The sequence below is a fragment of the Benincasa hispida genome, chromosome 1 (assembly GCF_009727055.1).
Source record: "Benincasa hispida cultivar B227 chromosome 1, ASM972705v1, whole genome shotgun sequence".
Taxonomy (NCBI): domain Eukaryota; kingdom Viridiplantae; phylum Streptophyta; class Magnoliopsida; order Cucurbitales; family Cucurbitaceae; genus Benincasa; species Benincasa hispida.
In genome coordinates, this window is record NC_052349.1 from 47,673,912 (window position 1) to 47,690,563 (window position 16,652).

At 33.2% G+C, this 16,652-nt stretch overlaps 2 protein-coding genes across 3 annotated transcripts; one reads left to right on the plus strand and one right to left on the minus strand.

The window, feature by feature from the left end:
- Nucleotides 1-2,406: 2,406 nt before the first annotated feature.
- LOC120087238 (uncharacterized RNA methyltransferase pc1998) lies at nt 2,407-7,090 on the plus strand. 2 transcript variants are annotated; one of them, XM_039044171.1, is made up of 15 exons: nt 2,407-2,703; nt 2,782-2,896; nt 3,004-3,115; nt 3,207-3,251; nt 3,365-3,432; nt 3,528-3,582; nt 3,674-3,753; nt 3,853-3,924; nt 4,019-4,132; nt 5,126-5,244; nt 5,341-5,458; nt 5,652-5,785; nt 5,909-6,062; nt 6,211-6,290; nt 6,760-7,090. In XM_039044171.1, the coding sequence occupies exons 1-15, from the start codon at nt 2,507-2,509 to the stop codon at nt 6,845-6,847; spliced, it is 1,551 nt and encodes a 516-aa protein (XP_038900099.1). In that variant the 5' UTR covers nt 2,407-2,506; the 3' UTR covers nt 6,848-7,090. The 2 variants fall into 2 exon arrangements, with proteins under 2 accessions (XP_038900099.1, XP_038900090.1); XM_039044162.1 differs by having other exon boundaries at nt 2,408-2,703; nt 3,841-3,924.
- Nucleotides 7,091-7,359: 269 nt separating this feature from the next.
- Nucleotides 7,360-9,425, minus strand: LOC120087249 (30S ribosomal protein S21, chloroplastic). Its single transcript, XM_039044184.1, has 2 exons — nt 8,865-9,425; nt 7,360-7,644 (listed from the first exon to the last, which is right to left on the minus strand). Exons 1-2 carry the CDS (start codon nt 9,308-9,310, stop codon nt 7,533-7,535), a joined length of 558 nt encoding a protein of 185 aa, XP_038900112.1. The 5' UTR covers nt 9,311-9,425; the 3' UTR covers nt 7,360-7,532.
- Nucleotides 9,426-16,652: the final 7,227 nt, after the last annotated feature.

Genomic DNA, 16,652 nt, shown 5'->3' on the forward strand with positions numbered 1-16,652 from the left:
GTTAGTATAGAATGCTTTTGGGCAACTAATTCATTAAGAGATAAGAATATGCAAGTTCAGTATGAGTAGCTCAGTACTAAAGGACTAGATGAGAAGGTACTAAAGCTCAGTCTTATATTTGAATAGCTCAATACTGAAGGACTAAATGAGAAGGTACTGAAGCTTAGTCTTAGATTTGAATAGCTCCATACTAAAGGACACGAAGAAGGTATCCGAGCGGCTCGATACTAAAGGACACAGAGAAGGTATCTGAGCAGTAGTACCTAAGGTATGATAGTACTTAAACTAGAATCACATGAATGTAAGTAAAGTTGTTATTGGTAGTGTTGAGATCACTCCACACTAACTATGGATTGTCGTTGTGGAATTGAGTAAACTCAACTAAGGATGCAAATTATGTTTTTAGGAAGTGAACAAAAGGGTTCCTTCCCAGTTAAGTAGTAATATAGTTAAGCATGATAAAGAAGGAGCAAAAAGGTCACTCTAGATTAATAGACTAAGGCATAGTTTTATGCTATGTGATGTTAATGATGACATGAATAATAGTTGCCAAGTTATGTTTTTAGTTAAAGCTTTCAGTTCTACTATCAAATTTATGTATGAAAGTTATGCTTTAAATGTTAGTCACTCATTGGGCTTCTAGCTCATGTTTTCAAATGTTTTCTTTTCAGGTAGCAGACAGTTCCCAAAAGAATTCCCTGCTGCTGCTCTGTCACTCAAAGAGTCAGGTTGAAGGAAGCTTAATTGAAGACCTATATTAGTTAGTACACATGTGTTTGTCATATAGGGACTAGTATTCTAGATGGGGCTCACTAAGTTGTAATATTCATGTAAAAACAGTGCTATGAAACCCTGTAATGTAAGTGTGTTAAGTTCTAAGTTAATTAGTTTATTATATTGATGAAATGTACGTATTCAGGGTTTGAGCAAATTTAACAGGTTAGATAGGCAGTAAGTGCCAGTAAAAGGGTTGTTAACTGCAGCAGTCACCACTCCATCCAGGTTAAAAGGGTAATCTGGAGTGGGGCGTGACATTTCATCTCACATACCAAATATCTTAGTTCGATTCTACTAAGAAAATCTAATAATGTTTTGTCACGCAGTACTTTCTTATAGTCAGTTGTAGATCTTATTTAGTATCAAATAACATTCCTTTTTATCTTAAACTAGAATTATCTACGCATCTATTCCTTTCCTCCAATGTCAACCCTTGTTCATAGACTGAACTAGTAATATCGGCATCTATTTGGGTGAATATCTCTGTTAGTACTAACTCATTTTCATGGTTTGCACTTCCATCATTTTCAAATAATTCATCAAGCTTTACATCAATATCATTCCCCAGCATTTCAGGGTTTAAGAATGACAACATCTTCAGGATGCAACGACATATTTACTCAAATGTTTACAACTATTATAGTTGACAAAATATTAATCTAACTTAATAGGTTAACACTAACAACCCATTCCAACATCAATTCAAAAGATAATCCAAACTCAAATTCAAGATCAATCCAAAAAGTTTTCTTTTCTTGAGAAAACCATAAATCTACAGCCCAAGTCCAAACTCAAATACAAGATCACTCCAATTCTTTTCTTTTTAAAAATTAAACAAACTACAACACAATCCAAAATAATAAACTAAAAAAAAATCCAAATTTTCAAGTCCAAAACCAAACAATCCAAAAAATAAATTTCAAATCCAATCTAACAATCATAAAATACGAAATCTTAGAAAAACAACCTTTACACACTAGATCTCCCACATTTTAAATAAAATTAGTTCAAATCTCTAGTTTTTCATGCATACATCTAAACAAAATACTAGATTTATAAATATTCAAGTCACAATCTCATATATTTTAAAAAATACCTGCGGTTGACGGCGACACAACAGTGGCGGTAGGGAGAAAAGTAGACGATGGAGTGGATGGCGAACGACAGATGGTGGATGACGATTGGCAGCAGGCTAGGGCAGAGAGGAAGAAAGAAAAATGTTGGAGATGAGGAAGTAACTGATTGAAGAAGGAATGGTTGAGGTTTCTGAGACCACTAACTCATGTACCCGGTATATGAGCTAAATAGTCGTGGACCCAATCAATCTACGATTATGGTCAAAGATGCATGCCAGTCATGTGGCAGTCATATGGAAATGTCAGATGTGTAGCTCGTACACATGATTTGGAAGGAAGTCGTGGACCTCGTTCACGATTTAGATTAATATCATGGGCCAGGAACACATTTTACCTGCAATAGTGTATCAGGTCCACGTTTTCACTATCCTATTTTTGTCAGTTCTTTCGGTCGAACCCTATTTTTATCAATAATTATTAAAAATCATTATTTAAAAAAAATCATATTTTTTTTGGGGAAAATTTAACCAATATTTTTATTTTGACGAGATATTTATTTGATAGAGTAACTCAAGTTATCCATCAATTCCCGCCAGAGCTCCGCCATAGCTCGCGCCACTGCTCCGGCGAGTCACCGGCCACCGGAGATAACGATGCTTCAGTGCCACTTTACGGCTAGCCGAATTACGCCGTTTATTACTTGTCAGCTCTCTACCAGCTCAGTGCGCACTCGTTCCTCTCCTTCGCCGCCGTCACCACTCCCGCCACCACTGCTGTCTTTCGCTGCAAAATCAACTCCCGACTCAGTATCCTCACCAGCATGCGCACTTCAGTGCACTCACTTTCAATCGTATGTTCCACTTCGACTACAGTTCTATTCTCTGAACCTCATCGATCGAGTAATTACTTTTGTTGCTGAACGTTTTAGGTGCTCCGGATGCACACACGAGTTCGACCTCCACCGGCCGGTCATCGTTGAGGAGGCGACTCAATTCTTCAACGATCTTGGAGTATCAGATTTTACGTTTGATAGTTGCAAACTGGTTGACTTGCTTTTGCTTATCATTTTGTTCGTCTTGATAGAATTCGTCTAATGCCTTGAATAATCAATCGTCTGGTTTTGTTTTTTGGTACATTGCTGTGTTTTTAGTGGGGATGGAGGTGCCGTGCAAAATTGGCGGTTCGTGGCTCGTCCACAAGCCCTATGATCGGGCTCTATCAAGAGGGAACTCATAATGTTGTGGATATTCCTGATTGCAAAGGTTCCATTTCAACTTATCTTAGTGGATGCTTTATTCTTGTTCTTCATCAATTTTGATTGTTTATATCATAAAAAATTTACTGGATTTTCAGCTCATCACCCCAATATAAATGCGGCAGTTGAATTGTTAAAACAAGGTGTGTTCTTTATGAAGCTCAAATGATATGAATGCACATTTCTTCTATTTGTAAATTTAGGGGCTAATATATGGGTTGAATTATTTATATCTTCTTTGGGGTGCTATCTCAAGGTATCACTGAATTCGACATAGTGCCTTATGATGAAGATCAGGGGACTGGTGACTTGCGATATGTTCAGGTTACTAGTGAAATATTCCTCAAATGAATGTAGAGCATGTGCATTGGTTTGTTTAATGGTTATGCTAATGATAATACTCGATAATTTTGATGCAGATGGCCGTGACAACGTATAGCACATCCCTTCCATCCTCAGAAAGATACGAAAATGGTTACAAGCTAACTACTCAATTGATGTTAGTCTAGACTAGTGCTTATGGTCTTAGAAAATCTAGAATTGATTAACTTATCTCTGTTTTCAGGTAAGATTCAAATAGCATTAGTTTGGAATTCGAGGAGTGAAACTTCACAGAATTCTGACAAGCTAAATGCTTTAGCCAATGTGAGTTTTGAAAATCCCTCACCCCAAGAAACAATCATGCTTGGCAAGATGTCCATTTACATTTTACTGTAATGTACTGAAATACAGTTTTTATGGAAGAATGGTGGTATCCGGAGTAACACTCATCTAGTTCATTCTGTGTGGGCAAATTTTCAAACATCAACAAACAATGTAAGTTTCTTCCAACATAAAGAGTCGAAGTGATAAATATGTGTATTTCTATCATTTGTTGCTTAGCTTGCTACATGATTTACAAATGCTGCAGGTAATATTTGGCAATAGATGGAGGCATCTTTTAGGCGAAAGAGATTTTTGGGAACATGTTGGAGGAATAGACATTTGTCTGACTCCATCGAGTTTTGGCCAAGCAAATACCCAGGTTCTTAGATATTTATGTTTCAGATTTCAGAAAGCCTTTTAATTGCCAAGAAATAGGAAAACTAAGATCCAACTAGTCCTCCAAAGAAAGCTACTACTCGCCAGTATCAGATCTTGGAGGCTCTTGATTCTGAAGAAATATATATTATTACTTACAATTTCGCCTGGGGATTACGACTTGTTTTGATACCCCCCCCGGGTTCCTGAATCTTAAATGCCTAGTTGCTGATTGTCTATCTAACCTTAGAAATAATAATTATTAAATGGAATATCTCGTTGCTACTTGCTACACTGAGTTTGGGCTGAGTTGAAAGATTTAAAAAATGGTGTCCCAAACTTCATCTTACTTACACGCTAAAACTTTTTATGGTACCTCTGCTCTTAAAACTCCCAAAAGAGCGGCAAGTATGGGATTGGTTCAAATAGATTTTGGTTTCGTTCTTCGAAGGGTGGCAAAGAGTCAGCTGAAGACACAAATTAGGGGAGTCAGCTGGATTTCACACAAAATATTGAAAGGTTGGAGAGCCTATTCCAAATTGTGCTTAGGAAAGAGCAAAAAGTATTAAGGTGAACCCCACAGCCTTCTGCATCGTTTTCATTTAGGACACGTGAATGGGGGCTGAGGTCGGCTTCTGGGAGTCTATTTTCTGAAATCCATCATTGATTTCTTGGTGAAACAACCATTTAAAGACTCGCTATTCCTTCGGAATTTTTAGATCTAAAATGGTTTCAGAGATCTTTGGGCCGGGGAATCTCTTGCGTGCACAAGGTATTGGCAATTACGATTTGCTGGAGAAATTTCCAAAATTTTCCAACCTTGAAAGTCTAGATCTTAAAGCAGGATTACAAATTTCAATCTGGTTCCAGCATCTGAGGCCAATCTCCAAATTTACTAAACTTTGTTATTGGTGTCTTATGCCCGTTAAACTTTTTTTATTGGCGCCACATCCTGACAATTCCATTACATCATATAACGTATACTCTTTTCTTCCAGGCTTTTGATAGTTTGCTCCGAAAGTTGCAGAAGTATGTTCCTTATGGGGCATCAGTTGCTGATTTGTATGCAGGAGCTGGTGTAATTGGATTATCACTAGCTGCCACAAGGAAATGCAGGCAAGGACCAGGACAAATTTGCATCCTGTGGGGTTTAAAGTTCCATTTCGTTTACACGTATAGAAGTTGATAAACCAGTGTTACCTCTGTTTTCAGATCTGTCAAGTGTGTTGAGGTCAACAAAGAATCTAAGCTATCATTTGAGAAGACGATTGAACGTCTGCCAGATCGAGTTAATAGCAGTATCAGCTGGCACCATGCAGACACGTCGAAAGTTGGTAGTCCAGCCCAAGTTGTGTTTTTAATTACCCATCACTTAGCTACATCTTAAGAAATCTTTGTATTTGGTGGCCTCTCATTTATTTTACTGATTCTTGTTTACTGCATGTGAGATTTACTCTGGTATTTAGAATACTCAAGAAAGTTAATTGGTTCTTTTCTTTTTGGTGTATCTACTAATTGCACAGGAGCCTCTTACTTGGATTGTGGGATCAGATGTGGTTATTGTGGATCCTCCAAGAAAAGGTTTGGATGCACCACTTGCTGATATGTTGCGAGATATATCATCATTAAAACGTAAAGTGAAGTCATTATCTAAAAGGTTGGATTTACTTTTACTCATCTTGGGGTAGTTTTAAGACAGTTGATTTGGATGACCTCTAAGGCTTTTGAATTTTCCTTTCCTGACACATTAATTCATTGTACTTTGAATATCAATCTCCAGCCCACATTTGATGGATAAGAAAGATGAAAAAAGGCCATGGGTGTTACGTGCAAGAGAAGAAACTGTCCAAATCGGGAGTACAGATTTAGAACCTAATCAATCCCTGCCTCAGACCCTTATTTATATAAGCTGTGGATGGGAAAGCTTCAAGGAGGTAAGTTTTTAATAAAGCTGCCATTAAATTCCATAAAAAAACTCAACTGTATTTCTGCTCTCCTTCCATGTTTTCTGATATGCTCGCATGAACTTTTGACAATGTGTGCATTGAAAATATAGATTATAGCTAAACTTTCTCTGTATAGGATTGCAAAATGTTACTGTCTAGCAAGGCGTGGCATTTGGAGAAGGCTCATGGTTTTAATTTCTTTCCTGGCACTCAGAGGTAATGATCATATTTCCTTTCCGTTGATTCTTTTAGGTTAAACCATAATTAGCTCTTTGCAAACCATGACCATTTTAGAGAATTGATGATATGATGGTTTCCTTTTTCTTTGAAATGCTTGTATAAAGATTGATTTGTGCATCCGCTTTTGATCATTCCAAAACACCACGTGAACACCCCCCTTGTTCTTTGTTAAACTCTACTATTCCTTTCTAGTCAAAGATACCAAAAATTTGGCCTTATAATGTTGGACTAAAGAAACTTAGTTTTTTCCTTTCAAAGGTTAGCTGTAGAGAAATGAGTATTCTCATTTTCAAATCATAATTATGCTTAGTTTCTTCAAGATCTCAACATCAATCTTCTACTTTGGCCAATGTTTTTGACAGCAGATCGGTCATTTGTACTTTTGTATGACATGAATTTCGATATATTTTTTTCTTGAACAAAACATGAATTTTGATATTTGCAGTATTGAGGTTTTGGCCATTTTCAAGCGGGGTCAAGGAGTTCCCCAGAAGAAAAAGAAAGTGGTGAAGAAGAAAAAGAAACGGCTGTGAGAGAATCCTATCACTATATTAGGTAGAAGCTTCAAGCATACCTGGTTAGAGTACCATCAAAACATTATACACTGTCTCGAGAAAAGTGTATAATGAAGTTGTAGAGGACCAACAAAATTCTTAGAGGTTTTTTTCTTTAGTGCTTTTGTGGGTGTTAAGTGACTCGTTCCATTTTCCAGAAACGGGTATTTAAAGTGTAAAGCCATGACTTAATAATAATCCCCATTTGGCTGAAGATAACTAGTATGCCTTCCTCGCAGCGTTCTTTTCTCCTCTCTTAGGACTAGTCTATACTGTGCTGGGAACAACCCAACTATGATTTGTGCTTCCGAATCATCAAATTTATGGACAATTATTGGTAAACCAGAATTCTCAAACCGCATTGCCTTGGATTGGTGAGTTCGATTAAACTGGTGGATTATGTAGCTCTTTCTAATTCATAAGTTTCAAAGTTTTCTCATTGGCTGATTCTAGGAGATTATCCTTATAAGGTGTTTGTATGTATTGATATGTAAAAGGAATGATCATTTCTATTTATTCAAAAGGAATATTGCAAAAACTTCTCAACTAAAGAAGATATTACATGGAAAAACAACTTACATTACAGAGTACTAACAGCTTCCCAAAATCAAAAGATGACCAGAAAACATTAAACACTTTGGTGAGGGCGAACTTTTGGATTAGGTTAATAAGGAATGTTTTCTTCTTCAGGTAAATCCCAGTTGTCATCATCAGCTTCCTGCTTGGTTGCAGGCACATCCTGCTTGTTCTGTGGTGTAAATCTTGCCTGTGGGCGCCTGTTATTCAACCAAATCATAGCTTAGTTTCATGAAACAACTTAGCACACAAATCCCATCCATTTTCCTTTAATAAAACATTGTAATTAGCTAATGGGGCCTCAATAATTCACTTAATTGGGTAATAAATCTTTAATAAGACATTCTCTACATCCATCTTCCAACTTGAGTAGAAGTTCCATAATGGTATTTGGTTTCAAGATAAAAGATGTTAGGAATTTGAAGGTTCTGCAGGATATGAAGTTCACAAACACAAGAAACAATAATAACTAAAACTTAAAAAAGAAAGGAAACAAGGAGGAAAAATTACACAACATAAAGATTTATACTTTTTAACTGTGGCTATATTCTGTCTTCTATAAATTGTACAAGTTCCACTGTAATGATGAAGATTATAACAATAGAAGAACAATGATAAGAAATGCAATGGTGACGTTGGAGATGAGAATAGCTACCTTTGTCCATTACGCCATGTTTGGATTGATACAAATATACACTTCTTCAAGATTATGCTTTACTTTTGAACAAATTATTCAATGAAATTCACATTAAATGTTGGATGCAAACCCAAAAATCTGCATCTTCCCTAATAACCACTATATAAATTTAAGATGCTTCTTTCTCATACATCTAACAAGTGTTACTATCAATATCCTATACGTTTTTTTTATACCCAAATGTTATAGGGTCAGTCAAGTAGTCCTGTGAGATTATTTTAAGTCGGCATAAGTTGGCCCACACACTCATGGAGATTATCAAACATTTAACAGGTGAAAAACTACAAGCTACATTGAAGGCCAAATAATTTCTATTATTCATAACACACAGAGAAGTTCTCTCTCAAGTCCCCTTAGGTACGAATTTTACAATCTCCATGTTCTCTTAACTCGAGTTCCAAAACCTAAGTTGCTTGAATGAGTAAAAAGATAAAGCCCTACACATTTGATTTACAGACTTTTGATGCCGAGCCTACGCGCCAAATGACCCCTTAAGAGTAAGGGTATATAAATCTCTACAAACTCTTAAAACTCCCTAGTCAATTGTGGATAAGACATCTATTACCTTCCTAGCAATCAAATTCAAACAGAACACAAATCCCAAACAGCTCCAAGGGAGAAGAATAAAAATCAATCAAAATCCCAACAAAAAAAAAATCGGAGAGTTTGCCAACTAAGAACACAAGTCCCAAAAGGAAAGCACAGGAAATTATAGAAACAGACCTGCGGCGGTTGCGTTTAGCAGCCTCGCGAGTCTTGCGCTTCCTGACGTCTTGAGTGTTCTCAAAGAATCTCCGTCTCTTACACTCCTGAATCACGCCGGCCCTCATAACCTCTCGCCGGAATCTGTTCAGGAGCCGCTCCTCCGGTTCATTATCATCCACAAGCACCTGCACATTATAAGCCGATCTGAAGAACATTGTGTTGGCGAAGGCCAGCGACGGACAGATAACGGAGGCCAATTCCGCCGATAACGGCTCGGAATGGTTGGGACCCTGTTGGGGCTTTAGGGAAACCGATCCATCCTTGGATTTGAGCGTTTGACACTGAGCGGCGGCGGCGGCGTGATTTGCCGGAGAAGGAGAGGAGACAATGAGGGGCTGGTGGGGTTTTGGGGGCGGTGGTTTTGAGGGTAAGAGGAAGGAGAAGAAGCTGGAGAGAGAAGCCATGGATGGCTCTGGTTTGGAATTCAGTCTTATCTGCTCCCTGTTTTGGACTTTTGATGGAACTTTTCTTCTTCCTGAAACCCAATACTTCTCACACTCTCAAGTTTGTAAATTGTTTGTGGATAAGTTTCGCAATCCATTAGTTTGTAAGCTGCCTTTTTTTCCGGGGTGGGGGGGACAAAAATAGAAAATTAAATCAATAGCTCGTTGTACAGTTAACAATGAGATCCAAAATAATAAAGGATGTAAACGAAGGATATAGAGATATGATACAAAATTAGCGTCAAATATCATTGATAGCAAGCGATAGCTATGGATAAATAACTAAAAATGTCACATGCAGCCCACAATTTCGCACCTCTTCTTGTGATTTTCTCAAATTAAAAACTATTAGTGATAGTAAGGGATAGCAGCTATCAATGAGCCACTAATAGCTGTCGTAGTTGTCATCATTGATAGCATCTATCCGTGATTGCTTTCAATTTGAAAAATATTAATACAACTTTGAAGTAGTAATACTTGAAATATCACCTTTCAATACTGTCATTTTTTAATGGCTATCATTGATATACATTGATCAATTAGAATCAAACTTAAAATATTAACACCTAAGACTATCAATAGGTATCAACGATTGATTTTTATAGGTAGTTATCAACTTTTGAAAGAAAACTATCATCTTTCAAAAATTAACATTTAAAGCTATAAGTGATAGAAGTCTATCAATGAGAGGTCTATAAGTGACTATCTTTGATATTTATCTAAGCCATATAACCAATATCATTAATGTCATTCATTTAATTTATATATACCTAAGTCATATCACTAATATACGGGTATCACTGATAGTTGTGGCTATTATTGGTAACTTCTATCAGTGGCTATCATCGATAGCTTTTAGTAGTGGCTATCAATGGTAAACTTTCATCAAATGGAATTGACTTTTGTATCATTGATATCATCAATATATGGATATCACCTAAGTTCTACTATCGTTATCACTGATATTACTTATATTATAGTTATCAGTTATAGCTTCTATCATTAATAACATACTATCAGAGATAACTTTTGTCATTCCTTTTTACCATTAAGTAACATCCTATCATTGATAGCTTCTATCACTAATAACATGCTATTAGTGATAACTTCTAGACATTCTACTTACATTTTAGTTCGAGGTTCAATTTTATTAATTAAATTAACTAAGTTGACTATCAATGATAGACTTCTATAAGTGAATATTACCTCTGAAAAAAATCATCAAAGATTAAGCTATCAATGATATAAATTATTAGTGGCTATCACTGATAAACTTTCATCAATGACTATCAATTTTGAAAGATTAACACTCAAGACTATCAATGACTGATATTGAGAAACTTTTATCATGATTATCAATAGTATCATTCATAGACTTTTACCACCAATGTATATCTAAGTTCAATATCACTAATACATGAATATGGCTGATATCTATCTAAGTTTTATCACTAATATAACTAATAATTGATATTATCAATATACAAATATTATCGTACAAACACAAATATTTTAATTTGTGCCTTTCATTTTGGGCCATCTATGCCACTTTTCCAAGTTTATTACTGATATACATCATACTCTTAAATTCATATAAAAAAAACTATTTGTCTCTTTCATATCATTCGCATTTCTCATTCTTTGAGAAATAAACTTATTTAATAGCTATTCTCGTTTCTTATTTCAAACTTTTAAGAAGTGTTTTTAAAAATTGTGCAAATTTAAGGACTAAAAAGAGTAATTTATTTCAAATTCGTTTTCATTTGCTATTTATATTCAATGTTTTGTAATAATAATCAAACTTTTTTATTGGTTTGTTGGTATTAAGTTATTTATGAATTGGGTACTTTCAAGTCTTGGGTACAAAACTAAAATGGAAGAAGCAACAACCAAATAAATGAAAGAAAATAAAAATAAAAAAAGAATGGGAAGAAACAAAAGGTAGAGAAATTGAAAGAAAATAAAAAAGAAAAAAAGAAAGTGAAGAAGAAAAACTAAAGAAATGAAAGAAAAAAAATGAAGAAGCAACACGGAGAAAGAAAAGAAAAAAGAAACAAAAAAAAGGGGAAGAAACAAAAACCGAAGAAAGGAAAAAAAGAAAAAAGAGAAAAAGAAAAGGAAGAAGAAGGAAAGAAAATAAAATTAAAAAAAATAAAAAAGAAAAAAAAGAAGAAGATGTGCAACAAGACATGACAAAAGAGGACAAAATTGAAAATTAAAAAAAATTAAAAATTGACTTGTCTAACACTTTCATATTTAAAAAAGATGATATATTTTTATATTTTTCTCATTTTACTATCTATTATAAATATCTTATATTATAAATTCAGGATATTTGTATACTATCTGGAAGACAACCTGTTTTGTGGCCCACAGGACCTCTCAAATGACATAGGTGTGAACTATCCTAATTGTAGAAGCAAAACTTATGAGTTGCAAAACATTTCATATTTTTTTCATTATTTTTTTTTTGAGAAGAAATATATAATAATTATTGAGTTAACTACTTATTTATTATTGAGAAGAAATTTATATTCGTGTCGGCAATGGTTGGCAATTAATTGTAACTGTTTTTGTAAGTGATATTTTATATATTTTGAATTAGAATTTGAGATGAGAGTTTGAGACATTCATAAATATTTTTCTAAGATTATAATTTTTAATATTTTATAGATTATAAATAAAAATAATATACTAAATATTAAAATAGAGCACACAAACATCTTGAGATCTTTCGAGATTAAATAGATATTGGGAACATTGTTTAAATATTTTATTTAAGGAAAATAACATTCATAAAACCAAACTCCACATGAGTGGGACAAGAGCCCCCACTTTGGCTTAATGCTTCATAAGTATTAGTATAATTTATATTCAAATCCACATGGGAGTACCCTCTTACAAAAATCTATATGGAAATACTATAATGCTAGGATTGAAAAAAAAATTTGAAACATGAAGATTTTGCATATCATGGGCCAATCGATTTATGATGAAAAAAACTACACTCGTGTCTGTGTCAAAGCTTATTACTCTTTTAACGAAAAGATGCAAAGTCATTACTCGAACATCTTCTCCAAAGTATGGTGATGTTTGATGCTAAGCAAAACTACAAATCTTTTAAAATGGCTAGAGTTTCGATTCAGCTAATCTCATCGGTTAGATATGCATATAAGAACAATTAGTTGAAATAATAATAATAATAATAATAATAATATGTTACAAGACTTTTGGTTTTCCAAAAACTTTTGAAGTTCTAGAATTAATTATAATTAAAAGAAAAATAAATTCTTAAATTGTAGATAAACTTTTGGTATTCCTTCTCTTTATTGTTATTGATAATCGATACAATATTTATGATTAATTACTTTAAAAAAAACATATATATAAGGAATTACTTTTAGTAAAATTTATAATTATTTAATAATGATATATTTATAAATTTATAAATGAAAGAAGTTATAAATTTATGTTTTAATTAAATTATTAAATTACATTAAGAAAATGTGGGTGGTGTTGTGAAATTGAGGAGCACAACAAAAACCCAAATATGAAAAAATATAGTATAATAATAAAATAAATAAATATAATAATTAAAAAAATCAACCAAATAACAAAATATAGAAGTAGGAAATTAAAGGAAGAAAATTGGCTCCAAATAATTTGGATTTCTCACCAATATGTGCGTGTATTTTCGAGATCTACCAAATATCACTATCTATAGACAAAGTGATAAGTAGGATGTGGTCTTACATGTTAGAGCAAACATGCAAAACGCGGAAGCTAATAGAATCATTAAGCACTCTAATTACATTAATTTGAGTAATAAGCATGCAAACTCAAAGTAACATACGATAGGATTTTAGTTTACTACCATTGTAGATTACCACTTAATCCTTGCAAGCTCCACAAAATTGACTTGCAATCTCTTCAGTAGACCACCAAGAATGTCTTCTCTACTAATCTCAGCCTTTGATTGAGTGGTGAAACTCCAATTGAAAGGAAATTTTGAATGGCTTTGGAGGGTTGGAAAGGAAAACAATTTTCCACCTTAATTTTTTTCTAAATTTCAAGTTGCATGAACTTCAAAATGATCATAATTCAAGTATTTATTCAACTTAAACATGCAAGCATTAATTAAATAGCCAATTTACACTTCAAAATCCACTTAATTAAGTGAGCTAAGTGTTAGAGAATGGGGAAATCCACTAAAAAAAGTATTTGGGAAAAATCTACTAACAAAATCAATATATCAAATTTTAATTTAATTTAATATTTAACTTAATTAAACTAAACACAAATTCAATTTCTGAAAAATTAAAATTTGAAATTTGAAATTGATTTAAATTAAATAAATAATTAAAAATTTTAATTAATTAAATAATAATAGTTTAATATCAAATATTAAATTGATAAAACACCTAGTTCAAACATGAATCCATATTCATGTAATCAATAGTTAAATCATTATTTAAATATATTGAAATCTCCAAATACATTTAATTTCAATAAATTTAAACGTTAATTAAATCGTATATAATTATCCAAACTCTAAAATTGAATTTGAACATTTCAAATTCACTCAATATTCTAACCCAAGGTTTAATCTTTTTACGAGGTAGTAGATGGACCTAATGGACCCACAAATCATGAGCTCCAACGATTTGAGATTAATTGGCTAAACTCTTTAAACCGAATTAATCAATATTCGTTAACTATCGAGACATACCACTATAGCTCAGTAGTTGCACTCTCTTCACTGTAGATATATTTCTGTCCACTTGATTTAACCATAATCAATAAGTCAATCCTTCACAGGCTATTCGTATTTACAGCTAGATCAAAATTACCGTTTTACCCCTGTAAATACATCTTGTTCCTTAAGTCTCCACTGATCCTCTATTGAATAATCGGTTTATAGTCCAACTAATAAACCATATCCCTCTCTGTCATGAGAGCGCGAAGCCCCTTTATTCAAGTCCAACAATCAGTACTTAAGGGAACAACCTATCTGCTAACCCTAAGATAGGTATGAGTGAATTTCTTCTTGCAGGACTATGTCCCCAACTATCTATCCGGTTTTACCCCAAAATGGGAGGTTTATTGAGTGGTGATGTTGAACCACTCTCACCTATGCAGATCAAAGGATAATCCCGAATAAACAGGAGTTCATAGTTAGCTCTGGATTAAGATTGAGTTACCTTAGGTCATGATTTGAAATAGTCAGTTTTTAACGGTAAATAGTAGTTATAAAGAAAAGTAACTTTTTCGTGGTCCGATCTTATGCAAACGTCTTTTGCATAGGATGCCCCTACATGGACACCAAGTATGAATAACTACAAGGTACATGAACAACATGAAGATTGACACATGACTTTTAGGACACTAAGCATCAGGCATCCATTTTTATAATATTTATAATACTCTACTTAAATGCCCACATATATATAAAATGTTCCTCGTTAAAACCTTACTAAGAAAAAAACACCAAATGGGAATAATATCCTAGTGAAAGAAAAAAAAAAAAGTACATATTTCATATAATTTAATAATCTTAAAAGAATACAATATCTCTTCTCCCCTTCATGAAAACATCACTTGAGATTTCTAAATCTCCACATTTCAATTTTGTGCACCAATTTTTCAAAGGTTGCGGTAGGTAATGCCTTTGTAAATAAATCAGCCAAGTTATCCTTCAAATAAATTTGTTGTATAGTGATATTGTCATTTTCTTCAAGATCATGACTGTAGAAAAGTTTCAGAGAAATATGCTTTGTTCTATCTCATTTAGTATATCCTCCTTTGATTTAGGTTATGCATGTTATATTATTTTCGTATAATATTGTTGGAAGAATTTTACTAGGTGACAAATTACATATTCCACGAATGTTTTGAGTCATTGATCCTAACCATACACATTCTTACTAGCCTCGTGAATTGCGAGGATTTTAGTATGATTTGAAAAAGTGGCTGTTATGGTCTGTTTCACTGAAACCATGATATAGCAGTTCATTCACATGTGAATAGATAACCTGTTTGAGATCTAGCTTTGTATGAATCAGATAAATATCTAGAATCTTCATAACCAACTAGATCAAAATTTGATTTATTTGAATAAAATAAACTCATATTGATCGTGAAGGAACTTGTGAAGGCTATGACCGAAAACGTGGAGATCGTCCCAATTTTATTTTCACAGAATTACACAAATTTTACAGAATACAAAATATGCATAATCAAGAAAACAGTAATTTACAGCATGCTTAATAAATTTAGAAAAAAAAAAAGGAAATTTAGGGTTTGAGAAATCCTTACCTTTGAAGATTCGATCTTCTTCGAATTTCATTTTCTCCAAAACTGGTCACGTACTACCATGAACTTGAAACCCCCGATCCAAGATGGTCACCACCAACTAAAGCCTCTTGTATTCTCTAGGATGATAACCCAAGGAGTTGTGGGCTCTTGGAATTTTGGGAGAGAGGGATAGATTGAGAGTAGAGAGGATTTATGGGAAATTTTTACAAAGAGATCGTACAGAAACCACACTACTCCTCTGTGAAGGAAAAAAAATAAACGATAAAAAAAGGATCACTCCCACAAACCCCAGCACGTCTATCAAAAGAGAGAAAATAGAGAAGGGAGTTATAACTCCCTCCCAAAGTTAAATTCAAATTTTAATTTTAAAAAATATAATATAATTTTAATATATATTTATATGATAACTAACTTATCATATAATATATGTTAAACCATATGTTATATCATATATAACATATAATCTATAGTTTTTATATTGTATCAAATACATTATAACCTATGATTTTTTATCTCTCATACATGCATAGTATTTAATATAAATCTCATTTATTATTAAATTAATTATATGAATCCAAATTACATAATTAATAATGAAATGAAAATAGAATTTGCATTAAACATGATATTACTTAGATAAACAATGTCATTAGCTGTAGATTTATAGGTTTTAATAAAGCATTAAAATATAAGTGTTATAGTTTTAATAAGATAGTTTAAAATCTATAATCAAAAGTTGTATGCAAACATAGGTCCAAATTAATTTTAAATTGTTTAAAATTGATCAACCTAGGCTTATATTGGAGTTATTTCTAATGGGATTAGAAATAGATTAATTTTTAAATTTTTTTTTAATAGGATTAAAATGAATTTAATAAAAACATTAAATTTATAAATTTGTCCAAGGAACGTTCTGTCTAGTTAGGGGTATTTAAGCTGGCGGAAACGAAATACCTCCACCTAGGAACCGACCTAGAAGGTGAATTGG

Excerpts from the sequence above, each read along its gene's own strand:
- LOC120087238 (XM_039044162.1), top strand. The coding sequence starts at position 2,507 with ATGCTTCAGTGCCACTTTACGGCTAGCCGAATTACGCCGTTTATTACT. Across the intron at positions 3,583-3,673 it reads CTCAGAAAGATACGAAAATG|GTAAGATTCAAATAGCATTA; the intron begins GTTACAAGCTAA and ends CTCTGTTTTCAG. Across the intron at positions 6,291-6,759 it reads TTCTTTCCTGGCACTCAGAG|TATTGAGGTTTTGGCCATTT; the intron begins GTAATGATCATA and ends TGATATTTGCAG.
- LOC120087249 (XM_039044184.1), bottom strand. The coding sequence starts at position 9,310 with ATGGCTTCTCTCTCCAGCTTCTTCTCCTTCCTCTTACCCTCAAAACCA. Across the intron at positions 7,645-8,864 it reads GCTAAACGCAACCGCCGCAG|GCGCCCACAGGCAAGATTTA; the intron begins GTCTGTTTCTAT and ends GTTGAATAACAG.